A 20718-nucleotide genomic window follows, 5' to 3' on the forward strand; every position below is an offset into this window, starting at 1 on the left:
TAGATGTCTCGCTATTTCTAAATCTTACAAAGCTAAGAATGATTTGTAATTAAAGTATGAGATAAAATAGAGAATAATATCAAAAAAAAACTGGGAATTATTTGAGGTGCAGGATTTCTGCTGCAATGATTTGACCAGCAGATGAAAGGTTCCAATAAGCTACAGGCTTCATTAATCAGTTGCACATTGAGTGCTGGCTGACTGTGGGAAGTGACCACCAGAGCTGATTAAAACAGAAAAAGTTCCCTCTATAGAATTGAAATACAATGCCATGATGTGAGTTCAAGCTGCCAAAGTGTTTGTGGCAATAGAATGATTGTTGTGTGTGGTAAAGAATAAATGAGAACTGGATTGTCAGTACCTGCAAATCAGAAGGACATTTGGGACTAGAAATTTGGCTTCATTGTACCTGGGTTTTCAGAGCTACAGGTGTGGTATTGTATCCAAAATGGTGCCATACCCCAAGTGCACAATTCTGGTGAGGACCATGTTGGATGCCAGTTCAAGCAAGAAGCATTCATATCCATATCAGAAGCAGGTGTTAGGCTATAATTAAATGCAAAACTGGGATCTGGTGCCTGACTTTGCCCCCTTTGGCAATCTTGGTTTGCAGTTCAGGCAGGCCACGCCAGTGCTGATGACTCCAGGGAAAGACAGAGCAAGGCAGCACAGAATGAAAAATAGGCTGAAACTCAACTTAATGACCTACATTCCTGGTCTCCCACTTCATTTCCAACTCTGATCTCCAGGCAACCCTCTAATGTCCCTCCGTGGCCCTTTTCTCTCAGCCCCCTGCCCCCACTCCCATCACACTCTGAGCCCAGTCACCCAGCTTTCACTTCCTAGATCAACAGGCTTGATGCGCTAACTTGTGTGGGATTCTATCACTGAGCTTTCTCATTGTCAGTGAGTTGTGAGACTCAACATCCTGAGCTCCCCAGACATTTACACGTGTGTGGTTTATTAATACTCTGTGGGTCTGGGGCTATTACTACTTTCTGGTCAAGGGCTATTAGTACTCTGTGGGTCAGGGTCTATTGATACTCTTTGGGTCAGGTGCTATTCATAGTCTGTGGGTCAGGTGCTATTCGTACTCTGTGGGTCAGGTGCTATTCGTACTCTGTGGGTCAGGTGTACTCTGTGGGTCAGGTGCTATTCGTACTCTGTGGGTCAGGTGCTATTCGTACTCTGTGGGTCAGGTGTACTCTGTGGGTCAGGTGCTATTCGTACTCTGTGGGTCAGGTGCTATTCGTACTCTGTGGGTCAGGTGCTATTCGTACTCTGTGGGTCAGGTGCTATTCGTACTCTGTGGGTCAGGGGCTATTATACTCTGTGGGTCAGCGGCTATTAGTACTATGTGGGTCAGGGGTTATTTGTACTCTCTGGGTCCAAGGTTATTAGTATTCTCTTGTCAGGGGCTATTAGTATTCTTTGGGTCAGGGCCTTTAGTACTTAGTGGGTCAGGAGCTATTAGTACTCTGTGGGTCCGGGACTATTAGTACTCTCTGGCCAGGGGCAATTAGTACTCTTTGGGTCAGGGACTATTGGTACTTTGTGGTCAGGAACTATTGGTATTCTGTGAGTCCGGGGCTATTAGTACTCTCTGGTCAGGGGCTATTGGTACTCTGGTCAGGAACTACTGGTATTCTGTGGGTCTGGGGCTATTAGTACTCTGTGGTCAGGGACTATTGGTACTCTGTGGTCAGGGACTATTGGTACTCTGTGGTCAGGGACTATTGGTAGTCTGTTGTCAGGGACTATTGGTAGTCTGTTGTCAGGGACTATTGGTAGTCTGTTGTCAGGGACTATTGGTACTCTGTGGTCAGGGACTATTGGTACTCTGTGGTCAGGGACTGTTGGTACTCTGTGGTCAGGAGCTATTAATACTCTGTGGGTCAGCGACTGTTAGTATCCTGTAGGTCAGGGCTATTAGTATCCTGGGGGTCAGGGGCTAATATACTCTGTGACTCAGCAGCTATTAGTATTCTGTGGGTCAGCAGCTATTAGTATTCTGTGGGTCAGGAGCTATTACTACTCTCTGGGTTAGAGGCTATTAGTACTCTGTGGGTCAGGGATTATTATACTCTGCAGATCATGGGCCCAAAAATGATGCAAGCAATATTCTATGGCCTTAATGATTGCCTCAGCGGAATAATTTTTGTATATTATTCAAACAAGTTTAAATAGTTGTAATTGAGCTGTAAGTGCTGATATTCAAAGCCAGCCAGCTCTGCTACAGCTTACTCATATCTCATTACACCTCCCCTAATTGTCAGTTACAATTAATGTCATATTCTCTGCTCTCCTGAGCTGCTTTCGCCTGACTTTAAATCACTTGCAATCGCATTAATGATTTTCTTCAGTCACTTCACTTTTCATTATGGCACTCTATCTCCGCTATAAATACTGTTCAATCAACCCTTCACCCACCACAAGATGGGAAGGATGGTCCTTCCTGCAGCTTACCATCTCCTCCAGAAGGGCTCTTTCGATGACCCTTTACTTAGCATTCCAACTGAAAGCTCATGAAATTGCTTAAATCAAAATGAGTTTGGTTAATTACTGGTGGACTACATTATAAAGTGCATAACCAATTCCCTGATGAAAGTGGAGACTCTCTTAGATACAAACTGAGATGTTAATGGCTCTTGTCCTTGCACAGCAGTCCTCCAGGAAATTTCTCTTTGAGCTCTTGTTTATTGTTGGCTATCTGTAATCAATACTCAATGGTTTTTAGCGGTCGCCTGTAACTGTTTGACATAGCTACAAGGAGTTCCATCCATTAAAATATTCAAGGATATTCACAGAGTCAGAGAGTCATTGAGCAATACAGCAACGAAGCAGACCCTTCAGCCCAACTGGACAATGCTAACCATGGTACCCTCCTAGCTAGCCCCGGTTGCCCCTGTTGGGCCCATGTCCCTCTAATCCCTTCCCATAGAATCAGAGAATAAAAATCATAGAAACCTTACAGTGCAGAAAGAGGCCATTCAGCACATTGGGTCTGCAACGAACAATAAACCCACCCAGGCCCAACCCCCATCACCCCACTGACTTACTTCATTAATCCCTCTGACCTACACATTCCGGGACACTAAGGGGCAATTTAGCACGGCCTAACCCGCACAATTTTGGACTGTGGGAGGAAACCAGATCACCCAGAGGGAACCCACGCGGGGAGGATGTGCAAACTCCACACAGACCGTAACCCAAGCTGGGAATCGAACCCAGGCCCCTAGAGCTGTGAGGCAGCAATACTAACCATTGTGCCACCACACTGTCACCATGCCACCCCTCTGCCACCATGCCACATCATGTACTTATCCAAATGCTTTTTAAATGTTACCATTGAATCTGCTTCAACCACTTTCTCTGGCAGTTCATTCCATATACACACCACCCTCTGCATGAAGACGTTGCCCCTCAGGCCCTTTTTAAATCTTTCCCCTTTCACCTTAAACCTGTGCCTCCAGTTTTCAGTTCCCCTTCCCTGGGAAAATGAATATGGGCAGGATTTTCTGGCCTCACTCTCCCCGAAACTGAAAAATCCCATCCGAGGTTAACGGATCTTTCCGTGGTCTGCTCCTCACCTGCTCCAATTCCCGTGGTGGGCGGGATGGTAAAATTCCAGCCGATGTGTGTTCATCCTACCTATGCCCTTCATGATTTTATACACCTCAATAAGACTACTCTTCATTCTCCTAGGTTGTAAGGAATAAAGTTCTAGCCTAGCCAACTGCTCCCTGTAACTCAGGCCCACTAATCGTAGCGACATCCTGGTAAATCTTCTTTGTGCTCTTTCCAGTTTATCAATGTCTTTCCTGTAACAATAATTACATATAACAATGATAAGACAAAATGTCAATTGTCAGGCCGTGTCCAGGAGATAGGCCTTTCTTTACTGAGTAAAAGCAAACACTTTTATATTGTTCAGTCGTGGGTGGATCTGTGTGCTGCTAACTCCAGAAGCATGGGTCTCACTCAAACCATTGGCAACTGTAATAACTCAGAAAGCCAACTGGAAAGGAATGGTGTTTTATTTTATAAAGCAAAAGTTAAGCCACAAGCCTGTGATACACATACACATGTTCCATGCAGGACAATAGAATGCTGGACCCGCTCAGGGGCCTGCTTTATAAAGGACACTGGGATACAAGTTCCACCTGTTCAGGCCACGATTTATGACTACGAGTCCTACCTGGGAAGTCAACCAGGCATTCACCATGTAAGTCCTGAGGGTTGTCACAGCAATCTAATGTAAACTTAGCAGAGCCACTGGATTTGGTCGTGGGGAAACTGCCGTTGAACTTAACACCATTTAGTAGGTTTTCATTGCGATTACTGGGAGTAGAAACATAGGATTTCAAATCAAAGAGGTGCAATTTAGAAAGCTTTGGAGTGAAGAAGAGCTGGAGAGTGAGCCCAGTCACAAATCATCAGAATAATAGCCAGGAATTTCCAACCATTCATGTCCTGCCACCGTGGCAAGCGAGGATGGAGAGTTTGGCGATCAATCAAATCTCCATTCAATGCAGCAGGACTGGAAAATCCCATTGATGTGAAAGGCCAGAAAATTCTGTCCGATATCTTGGTTGGATGCATTGAGAGATGATGGGAGAGAGGCTTAACGTGGGTTATATTTCCTGGTGATCTGTTCAATTGCAGTTTTCTGGTTTTCTCCTTGGGGATAATTGCCAATTTAAGTGCGCCCAATAGTAAACTATGCCTGTTGAGGGGTACTGCTCTGGAAGTTATGGGCTCACAACCCTTCATTTTCTGTCCATTCTTTTAACTAGCCTTCATAAATTTTATCTTCCAAGTCAAAATTTATACAGTCTTGGATTGTCTCAAAGCATTTCACAACTAGTCAGAGTTTTACAGCACAGAAAGAGGCCCTTCAGCCCATTGTGCCTGCGCTATCCATTAAGCACCTATCTATTCTAATTGTATCCTAGCATGCTATGGTGTTTCAAGTGTTCATCTAAATGCTTGTTAAGTGTTGTGAGGGTTTCCGCCTCTATCACCCTTTCAGGCAAAGTTCTAGGTTCCTTCCACCTCTGGGTGAAAAATATTTCCCTCAAATCCCCTCTGAATTTCTTGTCCCATAAATTTATGCCCTCTTGTTATTGACCCCTCGACTAAGGGGAAAAGTTCCTTCTTATTTACCTTGTCCATATAGAATCATAGGATCCTACTGTGCAGAAGGAGGCCACTCAGCCCATCGAGTCTGCCCAATCACAAACCCATCCAGGCCCGTAACCCCATGCATTTAGTCTAGCTAGTCCCCCAGACGCTAAGGGGCAATTTGGCATGTCCAATCCACCAAATCCAGACATCTTTGGACCGTGGGAAGAAACCGGAGCACCCAGAGGAAACCCATGCAAACAAGGGGAGAATATGCAAACTCCACACAGACAGCGGCCCAAGCCGGGAATCAAACCTGGTTCCTTGATGCTATGAGGCAGCAGTCCTAGCCACTGTGCCACCGTTCCGTCCATATCCCCGATAATTTTGCAAATCTCAACCATGTCCCCCCTCAGCTTTCTCTGTTCGAAGGAAAACAATCCAGCCAATGAAGACATCTTAAAAAGTGTCATCACTTGTTATATGTGTAATTTTCCTCTCTACATATATATCTCCAAATTCCTCAATTGGTTATGCATCTACACGCTCCTGGAGCAGTGCCTTTCACATTCTACACGTAGCTTGACCCCGAGATTTGGTTTTAACCAGCCGAGCTTGCCTGTTAAGATTCTGTTCTATTGTAGATCACCCCTATCCAACCTGTCAACGACCTTCATTATTTTAATCATCTCTGTGCGAGATGTAGCGATATGCAAAGGTGTGTAATTTTTTTAAAAAAAAGCACAGTTTGGCAGTGCAGGTTCACCTGAACAAGTGGCTTGCTCCTGTTTTTAGGCCCAGTTGTCTGCAAGACCCAACCTATTGAATAGGACATTGGTGAGGCCACACCTGGAGTATTGTGTACAGTTTTGATGTTCTTATCTGTGGAAGGAATATTCTTGAGGCCTTAACATTGTGTGATTTCAAGAATAAATTAGATGTAGCTCTTGGGGCTAAAGGGATCAAGGGATATGGGGGGGGGGAGGGGTGATCAGGATATTGAATTCGATGATCAGCCATGATCAAGATGAATGGCAGAGTAGGCTCGAAGGGCCAAATGGCCTACTCCTGCCTCTAGCTTCTATGTTTTTATGTTTGTATGCAAGGAAGCGTAATTTCTTTTTAAAAAAGCACAGTCTGGCAGAGCAGGTTCACCTGACCAAGCAGCTTGCTCCTGTTTTTAGACCTCGCTGTGTGTCCGTGAGATCCAATGGCACCAAAGCTCCCTCCATGAGAACTAAAAGTAAACCTGGAAGGAGGTACCACGAATTGAAGAATACGAGGCAACTTGGTCGGCTATCTCTCCCTTAACAGGTTTTCTCAAACCGTGGTGTTTGATGTGTAAATTAAAACCAGGAAAATCTAAATCACCCTGAGAAAGGGGCAGCAACCAGTCGGAAAAGCAGAGGAGTCGTGTTTCAATAGACCAGTATGACCACTTCCAGCAAGAACCCATTTTTAGATATTTCCTGTGCTGCTTATCTCATCCTAAACAGCTTTTGAACAGCCGCAGCTTGGCAACAGGTTGAGATTTATGTAACGCTGTGACAAGGGGATTTAGCCGAACGTCTCCAGTGAGGCTTGACAGACACGGCATAATCCTAATCCAATTAGAACATTTCCTTCAAGACTAATTAGTGGTACAATTAATTAATCTTTTTTTTAAAACTTGTGTTCAAGTCTTGTGCATCATCGGAATTTATAAATTAGGGAGGACGTACTGATGAGCAAAATGACAAAGGTGACGCTTTATTAGTATTAATGATGTGTCATTAAAAGTAACTGTGGCAGGAATCAGGCAGCCCACAATTCTACTGTTGAAAGCTGACCTCAGGATGGAGCCCCAGACCCCCAAGTACTGGCAATGTATTTATGCAGGCAACACACATCGTATCGTTATTCAATTGCTCTTTATGCTCAGGGGAAAAGACTGAGTTATTGGATTTCCCTTGCTCTCAAATATCTTTGATCTTTAATGATTAACATGATTGAGTTTTAAAGGTAGATTTTCAAGATGGTGCAAAGTAATGGCGGCCGTGTTGTCAATAGCAACAGCAAATAAGCAACGTGGGTGCACTATTTCGTGTCCACCGTTTCCAGTAAAGGTTTGCACCAAAACTATGCTGGTCGGGAGACAGAGATGTGCAGCTATGGAGCAGTTGGTGTTATACAATACCAATATCTTGGGACTGTTCTGAGTGCTGGGAACACTGGAGTATTTCGTGACGGACCACAAGTTCCCACTCAGTTCCCGACTGCCTTACAGCCTTGGTCCAAACACGCCCAAACCCGAACTCAAGACTCAAAGTGAGACTGATCACACTAGCGTGTGTTTGACCAAGCGTGGCATCAAGGAGCCCCAGCAAACTGGAGACAGTGGGAATCAGGGAGAAAACCCTTCCACTTGGAGTGGTACCTGGCACAAAGGAAGATGGTTGTGGTGGTTGGAGGTCAATTGTCTCAGTTCCAGGATGTTAGTGCAGGAGTTCCTCAGGATAGTGTCCTAGGTTCAACCATCTTCAATTACTCCATCAATAGCCTTCCTTCCATCATTGCGTCAGAAGTAGGAATGTTTGCTGATGATTGCAAAATGTTTAGCACCATTTACATCTCCTCAGACACTGAGGCTGTCTGTGTCCGTATGCAGTAGGATCAATATTCAGGCTAGGGCTCACAAGTGGCAAGTTACATGCATGCCACACATGTGCCAGGCAATGTCAAGAGGGAATCTATTCTTGTTGCTTTGCAGTTGCATTACAATCACTGAATCCCCAATTATCAACATGCTGGCATTTACTATTGACCAGAAATGGAAATGGACGAACCATATAAATACTGTAGCTGTAAGAGCAGATTAGAGGTAAGGAATTCTGAGGTGATTAACTCATCCTATTCCCCAAAGCCTGTTCACCATCTACAAGGCACAAGTCAGGAATGTGACAGAATACTCTCCCCTTGCCTGGATGAGTGCCATTCCAACAACACTCAAGAAGATTGACACCATCCGTGACAAAGCAGCCTGCTTGATCAGCACCCCATTCACCAACTGCACTTCCTCCACCACCAATGCTCAGTGACAGCAGTATATACCATCTTTAAGATGCACTGGAGCGAATCACCAAGGCTCTTTCAGCAGCACCTTCCATACCCCCAAAAAAAATGGGCCTGTACTTCTCCAGACTGTGGGCTTGTTAACTGAGTTGGCTGAATTACATGCATGTGGTTCAGATTAATGCCAACATCATGGATTCCTGTTCCAGCTGAGGTAGACTTGGTCCACCTCACCCCACCCTGAGAGTGGAAGGCCAAAGCAAACTGCTGGCAAAAGCTGCTCATAAATTAGCTGAGGATAGAAGCATCAACAGCCAATGAGCCAAAGACTTGGCTTTGAGCTGAGCACAGATATACTCTCACCGCATTAAGATGGTGGAGTGGTATTATTGCTAGACTATTAATCCAGAAACTCAGCTAATGTTCTGGAAACCCGAGTTCGAAACCCGGCACAGCAGCTGGCGGAATTTGAATTCAGTAAAAAAAAAAATCTGGAATTAGGAACGTACTGATGACCATGAAACCATTGTCAATTATTGGAAAAACCCATCTGGTTCACTAATGTCCTTTAGGGAAGGAAATCTGCTGTCCTTACCTGGTCTGGCCTACATGTGACTACAGAGCCCACAGCAATGTGGTTGACTCCCAACTGCCCTCTGAACAAGGGCAATTAGGGATGCTGGCCAGCCAGCAACACACATGTCCTAGGAATGAATAAAAGCAAATTAAGTCTTGGTCTTCCTCTCTATGTAACATTGCAGTAAAAAAAATTATCCCCTTGTTCTAGGTGTTGCCACTGCAGCTTCTTTAAAGCCCTGTTAAGGCCTAGTATCAGAAGTGGCTGGACCTTTCCCAGCTGATGGCTTTGGAGGGCAGTGTAGCTGCTTGGAGATGGCCTGCCCACAGCAGACCAGGAAGCCAACACTGCAGGCAGCTATGGAATCCCTCCGCAATGGTGATTTGACTGCTGTGTATATATATCTTTTATTTCAAACTTCAGAAGGTTGGGAAGAGGGCATCTCAAAGTGGTGGTACTCTTTATCTCATTGATCTGAAACGGCAGCTAGTCGCAGCTTACATCGAGGACCTGTCCTGCCGACTGTATTTGGATATTGAGCCTTTGGCCACTAATTGGCCAATTCAGGAAAAATCCCAGCTGGCTGACTGTTCTCCACACGGGTGGGCTTCTAACCCCCATTTCCCCTAGACGTCAGGGTCCTGAAACTGATGGGGAAAATCATGCCACAAAAGCTAAAATGGGAACTCCTGGTTCCTGCACATTCCAGTCATCCTGTAGGCCTGACTGTCCACTTGTGCTGAGTGGGTTCTCCTTGGCTGAGCATTCCCAGACCATGGGACATAAGAACCAATTCCTCTGTATGGATAGTTTGCAGGTTTGGAGCAAGCTTGGTTGATGAGGATCTTCATGGAGTTTAAACCTTCGCTGGCACTGACTGGCAGATCACCGGAGAGAACCAGCACTTATGGAACAGAAGCCAATCGAAAGTCATCACTTTCCTAACAGATGGGGCAACATTTGTTTCCAGTAATTGAAGATGACCATGTTGGCCTTTGATATTAACTGAATAAGAAATCTCACAACACCAAGTTAAAGTCTAACAGGTTGATTTGGTGTCACGAGTTTCAGAGCACTGCTCCTTCATTAGGTGAGAGCCTGGTATTAGCTGAGAGCAGAGGAAAGGAGAATTAACTGAATTACAGACCATCATTTTACTAACTGGCATATTTTTTATTCCTGTCACAGCCTGGCTTATTGGAGCCAACCTCACTGTTGGTGCGAGTCCCCAAAAGTGCACCCACACTGGGCATTGCCATCGAAGGAGGAGCTAACACTCGCCAGCCACTACCCCGAATAGTTACCATACAGGTATGTTATTAGAGTGCTGTCAAGTAGCTATTTTACAATTTATAATGTTATGTATCTGTCTCGGTGAACAACTATAGGGGAAGTAAAGCAGGTATCTCTTTCATCTAGATGGTGCAATAAACTTGAGCATTGCCCTGTAAAACCCAGCATCTGCGCGTGACCCTGGGCCTACCAAATTCAAAGTATTATCTTCCATGAAGTTTGGATCACCTTATCCGCACCTAAGTAGTGCATGTTCCCAATATATTCTGCAGTTTGTATTTGTTTAACACGCTCAATAAAGGAAGCTGTGTGGAAGCATTCAGTGGCAATTTGGACATATAGAGTCATAGAGGTTTACAACATGGAAACAGGCCCTTCAGCCCAACTTGTCCAGGCTGTCCCTTCCTTTAACCATTAAACTAGTCCTAATTGCCCGCATTTGGCCCATCTTACCCATGTAACTATCTAAACACTTTTTAAAAGACAAAATTGTACTCCCCTCTACTACTACCTCTGACAGCTCACTCCAGACACTCACCACCCTCTGTGTGAAAAAATTGCCCCTCTGGACTTTTTTGTATCTCTCCTCTCTCACCTTAAAATTATGCCCTCTAGTTTTAGTCTCCCCTACCTTTGGGAAAAGATGTTGACTATCTAGCTGATCCATAAGAAAACCCCTCAGCCTCCTACGCTCCAGAGAAAAAAATCCCAGTCTACCCAAACTCTCCGTATAACTCAAACCATCAAGTCCCAGAAGCATCCTAGTAAACCTTTTCTGCATTCAGATGTACGTGAGTTGATTCATATATTAATATTATATATAATTTTATATAATAAATATAATTTTAACTCAGTGCAAGTGGATGATAACTAATTGGGCTAAAATCAGGTTTAGTTGGACAGCGTAGAGAGGGTTTCACTCAGTGTCTGTCTGAACTGTACTTGGCCTGGAAGAGTTTTGCAACACCAGATACTAGAAGAATAGATATAGATGAACACGCTAGCTTCACGATGAAGAGCTAGAATATTTTGACTTTGATTATTTGGTGCGTAGCAACCTATGAGTTTCCAGAATTCGTCCAAGCTAATGCCAGCAAATTTGGCATAGAAATCAAATCATAGAATTATAGAATCCCAACAGTACAGGAGGAAGCCATTCGGCCCATTGAGCATGTACTGACAACAATTCCACCTAGACCCTATCCCAATGTATCCCCCACTCGACTAAGCTCCCTGGCACTAAGGGGCAATTTAGCACAGCCAATCAACCTGACTTGCCCTAAAAGAGGAATCAACCTAACTTACATATATTTCAGTTACAAATGTTGATTTTATAGCATGTTTTGATAGTATGGGAGTGGCGAGGAAGGTATTTGTATTACCTCAGTCTTTTTATCTATTAGCTATACATCCTCTGCCACATGTTTGAAGAGAACTCTTTACAAAAAGGACATGTAGGCTTAAGAGCATGAGTTTCCTCTGGCTGCTCCGGTTTCCTTCCACTGTCTGACAGACCCGCTGGTTAGGTGCACTGGCCGTGCTGAATTCTTTCTCAGTGTACCCGAACAGGCGCTGAAATGTGGCGACTAGGGGATTTTCCCAACAACTTCATTGCAGTGTTAATGTCTGCCTACTTGAGACACTAACAAATAAACTTAAACTGACTTTACAGTATGTTAAATTTCCACATCGGACAGAGATTGTACGTCAATGAATCCGCTTGAATAGAAACATAGAAACTAGAAGCAGGAGGAGGCCATTTGGCCCTTCGAGCCTGCTCCGCCATTCATTCTGATCATGGGTGATCATCAAATTCAATATCCTGACCTCCCCACCTTCCTCCTATATCCCTTGACCCCTTTAGTCCCAAGAGTTACATCTAATTTCTTGAAATCAGACAACGTTTTGGCCTCGACGACCTTCTGTGGCAGTGAATTCCACACATTCACCACTCTGTGGGTAAAGAAATTTCTCCTCACCTCAGTTCTAAAAGGTTTACCCCTTATCCTCAAACTATGCCCCCTAGTTCTGGACTCCCCCACCTTTGGGAACATTCTCTCTGATTCTACCCTGTCTAACCCTGTTAGAATTTTGTAAGTTGAATGATTGAATGATGTACCTCTGTGTTTTTTAATTTTCCCAGAGAGGGGGGTCAGCGCATAATTGTGGGAAATTGAAAGTCGGTCACGTGATTCTGGAGGTCAATGGGATTCCACTTTCTGGGAAAGAACACAAAGAAGCCGCCCGAAGAATAGCAGAAGCGTTTAAAACCAAAGAGAGAGATTACATTGATTTCCTGGTAACAGAATTCAATGTTGCACTTTAGGAAAGACTGCTGCGGACATGTTGCTGCTAACAAACTCCTCTTTGACAAACTAAGATAATGTACCCTCATTAAAACCCTAGGCTTTAACAACAGACGCAAAGGAATAATGTGAGTCTCCAGATATGGTATTTGCATCATTGTATCCCTGAGGACCTCATGCTGTCTGGTGGCTGGAGTGGTCCTATTCAGTAGGATCCACATTGAGAATAAGTCGTAACTCTGTGCATGTGCGGAATCCAGTTTTGAGCTTTACTTTTCCCATTTGATTTCAGTTTTCTGAATGATGCCTACGCGTAAGAACTAAATTATGTACCTTTTTCTTAAAACAAAGTGGTTAATGATGCAATGTGATTCTCCTAATTAACTTGAATCAGGAATAATGTTACAGACTGTAATACTATCTTAGGAGACCAACGTGTTCATTTTCACTGCGCACCACAGTTTGGAACTACTCCAAGCATAGAGGCTCTGACAGGGCCCCAGAGGGAGCTGGGCCAAAGACCGCGTTTCTGTGTGGCTTCTTTCCTCAAGTGTTCCCCAACATTGTTCTTCCCTCCCTTCACTGCTGAGGTGACAGGAGAAATTGTGAGGACGGGGATAAAGAGGGAGGTGGAGAGAAATCCGCTAGATTTGCGTGATGAATTGTCCGCACTCAAATGTCCTGTTTGTAACGTCATTCGGAAAGAACGAGGGAGTCTCTCGATAATGCACTCTCCATCAGAGAGTATTCCAGTCCTGTTAGGGTTGCCAACTCTCCAATGCCCAGGAATTAGAGCCGTCTCCTGGAGATGACTGAAAACACTGGAGAAACATGACAGCACCATTGATTATATTTTTTTTCTGGTTTTCTTCATTTCCTTTTAACATTTTTGCTTCTTAATAATAAAAAAAATTCCAAAATGGAGGAAGGCAGGAATACAGCTTGAACAGCCAGGGGGCAGTAGGCATTGTGAGATAGAATTATAGAATTCCTACAGTGCAGAAGGAGGCCATTCGGCCCATTGAGCCTGCACTGTCAACAATCCCACCCAGGTCCTATATCCATAACGCCTTGTATTTACCCTGCCAATTTCTTGAACAGAAAGGGGAATTTTAGCAAGGTCAATCAACCTAACGTGCACATCTTTGAACTGTGGGAGGAAACTGGAGCACCCGGAGGAAACCCACGCAGACATGGGGAGAATGTGCAAACTCCACACAGGTCGCTACCCAAGGCCAGAATCAAACCTGGTTCACTGGTGCTGCAAGGCAGCAGTACCAATCACTGTGCCATCATGCTGCCCTATAATACGATGATAAAATCTCCAGGAAATGTCTAAGATGGAAACCCTAATTTCCACAGTAATCTCAATTAGATTCTGGCAAAATCAGTGAAAATTAGAAGATGGGGGTGGAGGGAGTTTTCAATCAAATATTCACAACATGAAACTCAGTTGTCCATTGAGGTTAAGAGCGGCACACAACTGTGTTGGTTCTGTAATTCTATGTTGACACCGTGCACAGATGCAAAAATTCAGGATACATGCCAATATAAAGACAATGGGTTAACAAAAAAGGATTTCCTGGGTGCTGATGCCCTGAAGGGTGAATTCCAATCCAATTTGAGTTCCTGAACTTGCTGTGTAAATCCAGCAATGGGCAAGAGTCTGATCTTCCAGGCAACACATAGTTCCAGCTGCAGGAGTTATTTCGCGTTAAACCTTTGGAAGGAAAGCACAAGCATGGTTTCAAATTGTGGTTTAAAGCGTCATCAATTTCCCTCTAAATGTAAGAATAATAAGGAGGGGAAGGCATTTCTCCTGTTCATTGTATATAGCACAATCCAGAATCTACTTTTTATCTCTTGCTCATCCTTTGTGGCAAAGATAACCGTGTCCGGTGTCCATCTGCGGTTCCGGTGGGTCCATAGGTTCTGTTGTAAATAGGACCATATATTGACACCTGTGTTATAAGCAACATTAGCAACCCATCAAGTTTCTATGCATACTTATTTTTTCTTTTTCTTTTTCCTTTCACGGAATGTGGGCCTCACTGGCAAGGAAGTTGCCCCATCCCTAACTGCCCTTAAACTGAGGGGCTGGATTGACCATTTTGGACAGCAGTTAAGGGTCAACCACACTACAGTGGCTCTTGATAACATGTAGGCCAGAAGGCTTGTTCAGAGGACATGAGTGAAACAAATGGCCATCGATGATCGTTTCGGGGTTACTATTATCAAGACTAGCTCTCAATGTCAGAATTTATGACTTGAATTTGAATTCGGCCAACTGCTATATGGTTCCTGGGCCTGGGGCCTCTGGGATTATCAGTGACACACCACTCTCTCACCCCCCTCTATGATGTGTGCATACACCCAATGCATCTACATGCGAGGAAATGAATGTCCTGGCTGGCTTAGTTTTCTCCATATTCAAGATCGATTGGATTCATAGAAACCGGACAGTGCCATTCGACCCATCGAGTCTGCACTGAAAACAATCCCATCCAGGCCCTATCCCTATAACCCTGTTAATCCCTTTAACCTATGCATCCCAGGAGACCAAGTAGCAACTTAGCATAACTAATGAACCTAAACCCACACATCTTCAGAGTAAAGCGCAGTGAATGCTGGTTGAGAAACGCTGGGTCTGAGAGCGGATTCTTCCAAGCCAAACTTGGACAAAGTCGACTGCACACTGCTTCAGTGCTCTGAGGCATCATTAAATATATTATGGGGTGGAGCCCACTATATGTCTCAGCTTCTTAAAGCTAAGAGTAATACAGTGTTCACAGCACACTGGGAGTCACATTAATAGTTTTTGACTTGTCCTTTTTGTAACTCGACTCAAACCTTGTGCATTTCTGTTAACAAGATAGTTCCTGCCACAATTCTGTTTGTGCTGTGGAACGTAACATGAGAACAATTATGCAGCGTCGCAATGAATTCAAATCCTGTCCCTGTGTTGATATATTCAATTAAGGGATTAATAAATGGAGTTGAAGTCCAAGATCAGCCACGGTCGTACTGGATATGTGAGCAGGCTTGACGGGCCTAAGGTCCACTCCAGTTCCCACTGCTCATCTTCTGTTCTTGTATCCAGGCTGGGAAAATTTGAACACGAGGTGACACCTGGTGGCCGCTCCAGCAAGGTGCAAATGGAAATTAATAGAAGTGGCCAGGCTTGAAGAGCCGTCAGGCTCCAATGGGTAAATGGCTGCAGTCGGAGGCAATCCACTTCCAGAATCCAGCTTCAAACAGTGCAGAGAATGAAACACTGAGATTGAAAAGCTCATCACCCGATTGAATGCTCTTATGGCAAGGGAATAAATAGTGGAAACACCAGACTCTCATCATAGCATCCCTACTCGAGCCTGCACCGATCACAATCCCACACAAAGCCTATCTCTGTAGACCCATGTATTCACCCTGCTAATGCCCCTGACACTAAGGGGCAATTTGTTATGGCCAATCAACCTAACCTGCTGTTTTCCCTTTTTTAATATTCCATTAAATTGCTAAACGGTGCTGGAAGTGGTGACATTTCCTCTGCAGCAGTGTTATAAATTGAATGGTGTTGACTTTTGTATGAAGTTTTAAAGGCATAGACACCCATCCCACTGTATAAATATTGGACATAAGACAGGAGCAGGACTGGGGGGTAAGGTCCCTCAAGTGTACTCCACTGTTCAATAAGATCATGGCTAACCTTTGGTCTCAGCTCCATGTTCTCACCCTTTTCCTCTACCCCTTGATTTCTTAGATTCCAAAATCCATCTATTCCAGACTTCAGTGCACTCAATGACTAAGCATCTACAAGCAGCCAGGGTAGAACACTTCAAAGATTCACAACCCTCTAAATGAAAACATTCTTCCTCACCTCAGTCCTAATGGCCAGTCCCTCATCATAAGACAATGAGCACATAGTTCTTGACTTGTCTAAGAGGGGAAATGCCTTCTCAGTATTGATCCTGTCAATCCCTCTCAAAAATTTATGTCTGTGAGATCACCTCTTGTTCTTTTCAATCCTCAAAGAAGCCAGGCCTATTTTTTTATGGTGGCACAGTGGTTAGCACTGCTGCCTCACACCCGCAGAGACCCGGGTTCAATTCCCAGCTTGGGTCACTGTCTGTGCGAAGTTTGCACATTCTCCCCGTGTCTGTGTGGGTTTCCTCTGGTTGCTCCGGTTTCCTCCCACAGTCTGAAAGACGTGCTGGTTAGGTGCATTGGCCATGCTAAATTCTCCCTCAGTGTACCCGAACAGGCACTGGAGTGTGGCGACTAGGGGATTTTCACAGTAACTTCATTGCAGTGTCAGTGTAAGCCAACTTGTGATTAATAAATAAACTTTAAAAAAGGGAAATGTTTCCGCAGCATTTGGTACTATTGCAGAACAGCTTCTTAAAAGCAATCTCTGTAGCTCAGCCATAAATCCCCCAATGTTCATGAATATGCTTGTGAGTTGTTCCAGTATTGCCTTATAGATGCTGTTGAAGTCTCATGTTAGTTTTTCTTACATCAACGCTACTTTAATTCAGTTTCTTATCTCAGCTGCAGCCAGGGAGCCAATAGATCTACAAGTCTACCACCAAGATAATGGATTATAATATGGCTTTCAAAGTTAAATGCTGGAAGCTAGCTGAAAGCTGCCGGTGTCTTTGAATCCAAACTCAAAAGGCCCTAACATCAAAATGCTATTGCATGCACAGGAATATTGCTCACAGGTGTTACCATGACAACCGATGAACTTTTCTGTCTGCAACAAAGAGAAATCCTCTGTTACCATGACAGGTTTTGTGTTATCCATCACGTTTTATGTTCTATGAACTTGCAAGAAGATTACACTTGCGAATGAGAACCTACCCCTCGCTTTGAAGAGCAGAAACCAGCACAGTCTAAAGCGTCCAGGGCATCACGGTGATACAGTGGTTAGCACTGATGCCTCACAGTGCCAGGGACCCTGGGTTCGATTCTGGCCTCGGGTGACTGTATGGAGTCTGCACATTCTCCCCGTGTCTGCATGGGTTTCCTTCGGGTGCTCCAGTTTCCTCCAACAATCCAGAGATGCGCAGGTTAGGTGGATTGACCATGCTAAACTGCCCAAAGATGTGTAGGTTAGATCGATTAGCGGGGCAAATGCTCAGGGTTACGGGTATGGGTCAGGGGAAAGGACCTGGGTGGGATGCTCCTTCAGAGAGTTGGTGCAGGCTCGATGGGCTGGATGGCCTTTTTCTGCACTGTAGGGATTTCACGGTTCCATTGTTCTCTCTGGATGTATACATTTGGCTGCCAAAATGCTTGTTCAGATGAAGAGCAGGATTGGCATTGTAAAACCTCAAGCTTAATCCATCACTCTCCAAAGGATTCTGACTTGCGGAGGGAGTGGCGGAGAACCACATAATGGTATCAATGCCAAGGCATCACTGTACAATCTTCTACATGTATGACTCATAACATCCTTTCACTTATCTTCTGCACAAGATTTTCCAACCATCGATTGAAGGGTTTTCCAGACAGTGCAATCAAAAAGAGACCCCTCAGCTTTACATGGGAGAAACATAGCAAACGTACATCCAGGAGCATTTTACGTTGATGAAACTAAAATATGTGCAGCTTAGTAGTTTGTGCTTTTAGTTAAAGTCATGGAGCCCGATTCACATCTGCCTACCTGCGATTTCCATTTGAAAATGTGAATCCTCCACTTCCTGTTATCCCAGAGATGAAAACATCCCTCTGTTCCCCATCCAGAATCACTTCCTTCTGAAGGACATATGTCAGAGGGGCAGGGAGAGCTTGGAATAGGAGAAATAAAGGAAATGTATTTACGGGTATTGCCTCCTTCAGGATAGTTGCTTTACTTCAAAACAATTTATTATGTGTGAAGTAATTTGGGGCAAATTTGAAAGACATGATAACGAGCTTTAGAGATGCAAGACTTTCATATCGGTGTGAATGGGAAAGTATATATTGTCACACAAACTTAAATATTGCAGAAACAACAATGTAAGCTTGCTATCCATGTTCCACGGTTCAGATCTTTTGGGTGGAGACCAACCATTTCAAGGAAATGTATGGAATGTTTCAAATCATCTTTCCATTTCAAGCAAATGTTTTCCAATTAAGTCTAAGATGGGAAATGAAGGTTCTTTCTCTCGGAAGAAAGTCTTATGCTATGTTATGGTTATTTTGGCATCTCTTCCTCACAACCCCAAACCACTTTACCCAGCAACCCACACCACCACCCACCCCACCCTCCCTTCCTCTCCCATATTCCACCCCTTCTTCCCAGCATCCAACCCCCACCTCCTCCTCCTCCCCTACCTCCCCTTCCCCCCTCACCTTCCCCCCCCCGCCCAACACCTGCCTTCCCCACAATCTGAGTTACATTTGAACCCCAATCAGAGTGAACAGGCTTTTAACCACAAAGGGAACATTGATGTTGACATGACCCGACCCTCCCTCCCCCTGCCCTTTGCAGCAGGGGTCACTGGATGCACAATAAATATAACCCCAATTTTTCTCAGTGATAACCCCCAGGGCCTGCATGGGGAATCACTAACTGACCTCCCTATAGGACTTGCTGAAAATGAGCTCCCTGTGATGAGATGTAGCTTGTATACTGAGCCCTGTACAAAGCAGGCTCCTGAGTGGGTCCATTATTCTACTGTCCTGACTGGAACCTCTTTGTGTTCACCACAGACGTGTGGTTTTTGTTTTATCTTGTGCAATGAACCACTGTTCCTTTACAGCTGACTCCTGGAGTTATTAGATTCTCCCTCCTCCCTCGCATGTGGGGCAAATAGTGACTCTTCTACAATCACCCCCAACTCAGTCCAGCTCATTTAGATCAAGCGTGAGACTCTCTAGTGATTCAGTTCCACACACTGTATCAGAGTGGGGTGGTAGATGTGAGCAGTGGGCAGAGTGAGGTGTATTCAGTGAGTGGGCAGCACTCACTCAGGGGCATGGGTTCAATTTCCAACTTGGGTCACTGTCTGTTTGGAGTCTGCATGTTCGCCCCTTGCCTGCGTGGGTTTCCTCCGCGTGCTGCAGTTTCCGTCCACAGTCCAAAAGATGTGCCGGTTAGGTGCATTGGCCTTGCTAAATTCTTCCTCAGTGTATCTGAACAGGAGTGTGGTAACTTCATTGCAGCATTAATGAAAGCCTACTTATGACACTAATCATAGAATCTCTACAGTGCAGAAGGAGGCCACTCGGCCCATCGAGTCTGCACCAAGCACAATCCCATCCAGGCCCTATTCCCATAGCCCCACATATTTATCTCGCTAATTCCTCTGACACTAGGGGCAATTTAGCATGGCCAATCCAACTAACCCGCACATCTTTGGACTGTGGGAGGAAATGGAGGACCAGAGGAAACCCACACAGACACGGGGAACGTGCAGACTCAGTAGTGACCTGAGGCCAGAATTGAACCCAAGTCCCTTGCGCCATGAGGCAGCAGTGCTAACCACTGTGCTACCCCGTATATAAATAAATAAAAGTAAAAAAAGAGAGCACACTGATAAATAGTTGTGTCGATTGGTCTGTTAAATGACAATTCATTAATGGCTGCATCATGCCACCCATGAGACTATTGCAGCTTTGCAAGTATTTGAAGGAATATATTTCTGCCCCGCCTCTACTTCCTGTCCGGCCACAGTTTCTGACTCTTGTATTCTTTTCCTGTGAGGTGTAACTTGTCGATTTATTTGGTGCCAGGATTGTGCAGTAAGTACTCTGCTCTCAATTTCCCTTCATCACTGCCACAGTGTGCGTCAATAGGGTGACTTTTCTTTTTATTGTAAATGGATTTGTTTATAGTCAGACTAATTATTATGGCACTGTGTCCTCACATGAGCCTGTGTCTATGTTGTTTGTACAGTTTATTATACAGCTTTGTAAATGGCTTTTAATGTCATTACTATTGTATTTGTACAGGATTAGTGCGTTTCATTTTCCAATAAATCGAATAGAATACCAGCACAAACTTCTATTATGGTGCATTGAAGTTTCAGTTCTTCTTTCTGTGAGCTAATCTGCCATTCCTGCAGCACAGGGACTTGTATTTTTGTCCAGTTTACTGGGATGAGACCCTTTTCTTTCTGCTGGCTGTTTAAACTGAAGAGAGTTCAGCCAGTCACAGCCCAAGTACCAGCAAATAAAGGCAATATACCATGGATTCTGGAATCTGAAACAAAAACAGAAAATGCTGGAAAATCTCAGCAGGTCTGACAGCATCTGTGGAGAGAGAATACAGCCAACATTTCATGGATGACCTTCCGTCAGAGCAGGTCTGGGTATGCTAGTTGTGCAATAGTAATTTATGAAATAATGGTGTGTGTCTCTGGTTGGGATTAAGTTATAATG

At 44.5% G+C, this 20718-nt stretch overlaps 1 protein-coding gene across 2 annotated transcripts in view; it reads left to right on the forward strand.

Moving 5' to 3' along the window:
- Positions 1-18611, forward strand: part of whrna (whirlin a) — a 242549-nt gene extending 223938 nt beyond the window's left edge. For both annotated transcript variants that reach the window (XM_080212128.1, XM_080212129.1), the window contains exons 12-13: positions 9941-10063; positions 12189-18611. In XM_080212128.1, the coding sequence (XP_080068254.1) occupies positions 9941-10063; positions 12189-12371 (306 nt within the window). In that variant the 3' untranslated portion in view covers positions 12372-18611. The remainder of the gene's footprint in view (positions 1-9940; positions 10064-12188) is intronic.
- The last annotated feature ends 2107 nt before the right edge of the window (positions 18612-20718 follow it).

Source organism: Carcharhinus amblyrhynchos, chromosome 25, assembly GCF_965287045.1.
Source record: "Carcharhinus amblyrhynchos chromosome 25, sCarAmb.v2.hapA, whole genome shotgun sequence".
Lineage (NCBI taxonomy): Eukaryota > Metazoa > Chordata > Chondrichthyes > Carcharhiniformes > Carcharhinidae > Carcharhinus > Carcharhinus amblyrhynchos.